The sequence below is a fragment of the Nanorana parkeri genome, unplaced genomic scaffold, assembly GCF_000935625.1.
Source record: "Nanorana parkeri isolate BGI_ZX_2015 unplaced genomic scaffold, ASM93562v1 scaffold1911, whole genome shotgun sequence".
Taxonomy (NCBI): domain Eukaryota; kingdom Metazoa; phylum Chordata; class Amphibia; order Anura; family Dicroglossidae; genus Nanorana; species Nanorana parkeri.
This window is the reverse complement of record NW_017308179.1, coordinates 191,030-197,560: the sequence shown is the minus strand read 5'-3', so window position 1 is coordinate 197,560 and position 6,531 is coordinate 191,030. Positions and strand designations below refer to the sequence as shown.

Sequence of the window (6,531 nt, the reverse complement as noted above, 5' to 3'; positions counted from 1 at the left end):
TACACCGAGAGAGGTTACTTTATTGTCTATAATAACTCAAAATATGTGCTTACTAACCATACACTATATTTCCCCTAAAACAAACAAAATAGTGTCTTTTTCTGCAGTTGTTTCCTGGATAAATATCTGACTTTGACTTCATCAGTTAATATTGTCTTGCTTGTGACACACATTTCTTTCTCACCTTTGATTTTAAAGCTGAACTCCATGCAAACCAAATATGCAGTTGAAATTCATAAATGAAACATTCTTATCGCCAAATATTTGTATTTCTGTTCATCCAGTCCTGAGATTTACACAGCCCTGTCAGACGGAATAGCCAGCCTGATAACCTCACTTTTCTCTGCTGCAGTGTAGCAACACAGCTAGCTGATGTGAATTGCTAACTATGTAAATCGCTGCGTAAATTGTCGGCACTATATAAATACCTGTAATAAATAAAAGACACAGCACCTCCCTGCCCCCAGCCTGTAATGTGCAAAAGGCAGCCAACTTCTGACAAGTTGTCAAGATTAGTGCTGTACTGTGTGCTGCACCTGAAACACTGCAGGGCTGTGAAGTATGGGGATCACACGGGTATGTGCAGTGGGGGCCCGGAGAAGTGATGGGGTGGTGTCAGTAGGTTCATTTGCTCACATTTTGTGAGGAAGTGAACTTTCCCATTTTAACATGGGTAGTAGAGGGGGGGGAAAAACTGGACTTGTATTGTACTACTCATCAAAATGCCTTCTGCAGATTATTGGACAGCAAGGTACACACTTTGGAGATAGGATACCCAAGAGGCAGGAAAGAAGCCATTTAAGTCAAATTTGAAACATCCTTCCCTAAACAGTAGGGTGTGGGTGCCTAATAGCAAATTGCAATTCAACCCTAATATCTTTAGCCTAGCAGATTCACACCTTAAAATATGTACTTCAGTAGGGCTGCAACCAACTAATCAATAATGAGAATAGTTGTCAACTATTCTCATTATCGATTAGTTGATTGGATCCTCTACCTCTCCACTCCACGCTGGGAGGAGGGCACAACAAGCAGTGGGCAGGTGCAATAGCCAGCCTGCTTTTGCAATTAGAAATGGCCAATAGCAAGCTGGCTTTTGCACCAGCCCACTACCTACTGTATTTACATTCAGCTCCCGCCTGCGGAATCTTGCCACTGGCAGCTGTCATTCCCTGGCTGAAGCTATTCAAGCGCCATGTGCTTACAATACAATTAGTAAAAAGTGGAGAAAAAGTCATTTTCAATTTTGGCCTGACAAATTCTGCTGCGGGAGGTGCGTTGCAGTGCCATTCATTGCAATGGCACCCCAAAAGCGCCTCCCACCCAGTGTGATCGCCCACACAGGAACGCATGGTAGCACAATGCTGTGCGTTCCAGTGCAGTGCGACTGCAAAAAATTGGGCATGCAGTTTTATTCTAAAGCAAACTTTATGTTTGTAACACTCCATTTGTGTATTTCATTTTAAATTAAGGATGGTATTTAATTATTTTATCCGATTAATCGAAAAAAATAAATCAGCCAACTAATGGATTCTGAAAATTATTAGTTGCAGCCTTATACTCCAGCTAACATCTACCTCATAGTGTTATGTTGGTAGGACTATGATGACTAGTTATCACCTGAATGAATGGTGAAATGTTTTCAGAAATTCTGATTATTACCACTAGTTATCCTATGACATGGATGACTGAAAACATTCAGAGGCATGCTAGCAGCTAATGTTCCATTTGTTCAAAAGACCAGTGTGACAATTTAATTTCAACAAATTATTTTAATCCATAATTGTTGTAAATGTATCTTTTAGCAACTCGTGGAAAGGCTGCAAGGACAGAGAAACTTACGTTTTAATTAAACATTACACATTTCGAAAGCCAAAAGTTTGAATTGTCTCCATGCACTACACAATAAGTGCATATTCAGAAACAAACCATTTTTAAAGGAAACCTGTCATAAGAAGAAATAGGCAGGTTTTGCTATTCTTCTGAAAATGCCAGCAGCTTGGTTGTCACGCTGACCCAATGGCTTCATTATTGAGCTGGAACAAGTAAGAGACTTATGACAACTGGAAGTCAGAATTTTCTTCCAGCTGCGTCATTTGCTGCATGCTTGTTCCAGATCTGTGACTCTAAAGTACCAAAGCCAAACACAGCCAGGCAACTAGAATTCTCAGAGGGCAGCCCTCGTATTTTAGATCTGACAGGCATACTTCAATAGATATTAAGGAGGTGAAATGTTGATACAACAGTTAAAATTCCCAATCACGTCAAAATAGTTTCATCGATCTGTTCATTGGAGTCAGGCTGAGCTGCAAGCTTCTTCAGGGACCTGCGTTGACATTCATTTAGCATCTCTATGCTGGCTGTGTCCAGTATCTTAGTCATATCCTGTTAAAAATTAAAAAATATATAATTGATGATGCTGAATATTTTAAGGAATATACAATCATAACAAAAAGGAGGAAAATCACTATATAGCAACAATATTACATTGCTCAACAAATAAGAGTTCCTGTAATGCACAGCTTGCCCCAGAAAGCCACTGCTCTAGCTCTAGATGTCCAGTAACAGAAAATTACAGGAATTTATGACTGGATATACTGGTATAACATAGAAGTTTCTGGACCAAGCCATACTCTAGAACTCGAATATAAAAAGAACAATGTTAAAAATGTGCTAGCTTATATAAAATTTCAACAAAGGTTTGAAATGAGTGTTTTTATGTTTAAAGCAAACCTGCACTTTGCCCATTAAGAGCAGAACAGGATCATTGGATACTAGACACGCTCCACTAATTGTACTTGCATGCCAGAGCCCTCCCAAAAATCACTGTGTATGTTCTAGATCAGGGGTGCCCACAATTTTTGTGTTAATGATCTACTTTCCAAATGACGAGCTACATGAGATCTACCAATGAAAAACAAAAACGGTTGTCTCGCTCTCCTGGCTGTCTCGCTCTCTCTGGGTCTGTCTCTCGCTCGCTCTCTGGCTGTCTCGCTCGCTCTCTGGCTGTCTCGCTCGCTCTCTGGCTGTCTCGCTCGCTCTCTGGCTGTCTCGCTCGCTCTCTGGCTGTCTCGCTCGCTCTCTGGCTGTCTCGCTCTCTCTGGGTCGCTCTAAAGTCTCTCACTACTCTGCAATATTACAGAACATCGGGAAGCTAGACCTCCTACTTCTCCTCCTTACATGCTCAGCCCTCTATCCTAAAGTCGCTGCTCTCATGCTGTCTACCTCTGCCTTCATGTGTCAGAAGCAGCAGACGGGGAGGGGCTAAACAGACCGTAGGAGGGTTCTCGGGATAGTGAGCCGACTTACAATCGTGATCTACCAGCATCAGCTTTGTGAGCTACTGGTAGATCACGATCTACCTAATGGGCACCCCTGTTCTAGATCATCTCTGCTTTAAGGCATTCACACATGTAAAGCTTCTCTTTCCCATTTGGTTGCAGGAGCTCCAAGAAAAACCTGGCATGTTTGGGGAAGCAATGGACTCATTCGGGTACCAAGCACTGCACTGTGAGAGGCAAAGGAGCAATAAGTACTATCCTTGTCGCACTCCTTACCGATATGTCCCTTGTAGTGGGGGGTGCTCGCAGTGACTGCGGATGGCGCCGCGAATGTCAGCAAAATTGTAGAAATGTCACCAGCACACTAATCCTTTTAAGATAGCAAAAGATTAATTTATTGAAGTTTTTTGTCATATGACCAAACCATATGACAAAAAACTTCAATAAATGAAGCTTTTGCCATCTTAAAAGGACTGGTGCGCTGGTGACATTTCTACAATTTTGCAGGCAAAGGAGCAAGTCCCTTGCTCCCCCAAACCTAGAAGTGTCAACCAAACTGGGCAGTGGGATACCAAGGGAAAGGTAAGCATAAGCAGTGGAGGATGCCTGCTATTGAGCAAATGTGTTACTCAACTAAAGTAAATGTCCACTCTAATTGACTTAACATATTCAACACCTGAAAAGTAAGACTGTCTGAGTAAGCAGACATGCATTTTAAGCACTGGAACATATCATTTTCACATACACGAATGAACATTCTAATTGACTTACCTGAAAGAGATTAGTATCTAGCCTCAGTTTTAAAAGGTTCACTATAGCCTGGTCACTGTGTGCTCGAACACTTGTGTTTTTGTCTTTGGTGTTGTCTAGCAGCACCTTGAGTATTGGCTTGCTGGTCTGAGGATCTAATGGCGGTAAATGATCTTTGTTGGACCACCAGATCATCTTTTCAGCTATAAGTCTAATATCACTGGAAGGGTTCTGAAGACACTGTCGGAAAACACAAAATCCTGATGTTAATATGCAATTGGGAAAAAGTTTTAGTAAATGAAGACAAATGTTTTCAAAGTATTCAACGTTACAGAAGCACAGAGCAAATGATTAACAATTCAATTTCTCAAGCATCCCTGAGTGTTCTGATTTGTCCCTGTCACTTTAGTTTCATCTGCCTAAAAATACAGAGAAAATACAAGAAAGGCATGTGAAATAGAAAAGAAGTATACTGAACACTATCATTATATGTTAACTGCATAAGGTTACTGGAATGCAATATTGTGTGCAATAGTACTCCTTTAACATTCCAATTCAAAGTTTTTTTTCATGTGCATTCCACTAAAAGTAGAAAATTGTATGAAACAAATTCATGATAGAGATGCATGATGCGATAAAAAGAGCAAAATTCAAAATAGGCAAGAGACACGAGACAGTTTAATGGTACACGCAGCTAATGGCAAATGATTGCAACATCAGCACTTGGATAGAGGGTTTTATTTGTGGCCCTCTGTGTAAAGAACTCCACTCATTTCCAGTTTTGCTGACAACACAGTAACATGGACAGATAATGAGAGGAAATCTCTCTAACAGGGACGAAGCAGAAATAAAAGCAGGTATAGTAGTAGAGTTAAGGAAGCATTAAAACCTTTCTCAGATTTATATTGGAGATTCTCCCTCACTTCCTGTTCGAATGACAATGCTGTTACTACGATGTTTCACACTGCTTTGGGAATCCAATTTTTTTTAAAATATCGTTTCCATTTAAACCTGTTTTTATCGTATTTACTACATAGGACAAAGTAGTGTAGTTTGCGAACATACCTTTACAATCAAAGACACAATTTTGGGTGGAAGGTTTCCACTTTCAGCTTCAATATAATATTTCATGAGGTATCCCATTGCTCGGATGCCACTTACTGCAATAGGAATCTGTAAGACAATGTGAAATTAGTTGTCATTCAATAAATATCATATACACATTTACATAGCTGAGGTGCATAAGGTGCTGTGACAATTACACATAAAATAGGACAGTATAACCCGAAGGCAACATTTGACGCATTATTGAGTCCTTACCCTATCTGCTGTAGCATTATTTAAGACCATAGACTCAATGTTACTGCAGAATTTCGGTGTGCACAACTTGCTGGATGCTACATTAATCGCCACAGCTAGAGCCATGCTTCGCCCATGCCTAACCATCCAGTCAATTCCAGTAGTATCGGCTGGATAAGGGGAAAAAAACCAAAACATAACATTATTCCAAACTCAAAAGACCTGATTATCATATTAGGGTTCAGAACAGGATGATTGCATACAGATGCTTAAACTTTATATTATGAACATAATAATAAAATTAACAGTGATAATATTAGGTGACATGGCATGCTCCCTTTACTGACTAGGTTAGTCTAAAACAAACAAGCCAACACTTAGGTGACTGTAAGCTTGGTCTACTAACCCAAGAGATGCTGTTGTAGAACTACACAAAGTTCTTCGTCAGGTAGAAAGGCACAAAGCTCTCCAAGGCAGCCGGCAGATGCCATACGTGTAGCATCCTGAAATTGAAACAAAGGGCAGTGTAGTTTTGAATCCGATAGAAGTGAATGTAGTAAATATAATGAATAATTATATCTCCAGTTTCCAGTTTCTCCAGTGCAGTAAGAGAGAGTATAGTAAGGGAAAAGTCTGGTTGGTTTCACCAGACTACAAAAACATTTGTTTGGGTAAAAGATATTCATTTTTGACACAGTATATAATAGTAAAATTGCAGTAGATATTACAATATAAACACAGTAATGTGTAACCACATATCACCAACATGTGATCACATTTCTGCTGTATCACTGTGTATTATATATTGAAATGCACCTGAAATTTTCTACTATAAATATAGCCTGCCTAGATCTACCCCCATCTCTGTACCTAAGCCCAGGATTGGGTGAAACATGTCAGAGGGGGCGGACCTCGGGCAAGACCCAGTGTCACCAACAAACTTTAAAAAAACGGATTCAGCGTGGAACGAAGTGTGAACAGATTTTTCCTTTACTATATACCAGTTAGGTTGGAGGGAGGACACACTGCTGCCGACGTTTACCCGGCTGCCTTCCCCCTGCTAAAGCGCTGCTTCATTTCTATGCATCAGTGGAAACTGCAGTTCAACTTTTCTAAGTGCATTATTTTGCAGGGCCAAATAATCATCTGGTAAGAGTGTTGGGTATACAGTGCTAGCCATCAGAGCTATAAAGAAGAAAGA

At 40.3% G+C, this 6,531-nt stretch overlaps 1 protein-coding gene across 2 annotated transcripts in view; it reads right to left on the bottom strand.

Moving 5' to 3' along the window:
* Positions 1-1,754: 1,754 nt before the first annotated feature.
* The window catches only part of GCN1 (GCN1, eIF2 alpha kinase activator homolog), a 51,207-nt gene continuing 46,430 nt past the window's right edge, over positions 1,755-6,531 (bottom strand). For both annotated transcript variants that reach the window (XM_018572040.1, XM_018572039.1), the window contains exons 53-57: positions 5,737-5,833; positions 5,352-5,500; positions 5,097-5,204; positions 4,053-4,271; positions 1,755-2,385 (exon numbers count right to left, since the gene is read on the bottom strand). In XM_018572040.1, the coding sequence (XP_018427542.1) occupies positions 2,260-2,385; positions 4,053-4,271; positions 5,097-5,204; positions 5,352-5,500; positions 5,737-5,833 (699 nt within the window). In that variant the 3' untranslated portion in view covers positions 1,755-2,259. The remainder of the gene's footprint in view (positions 2,386-4,052; positions 4,272-5,096; positions 5,205-5,351; positions 5,501-5,736; positions 5,834-6,531) is intronic.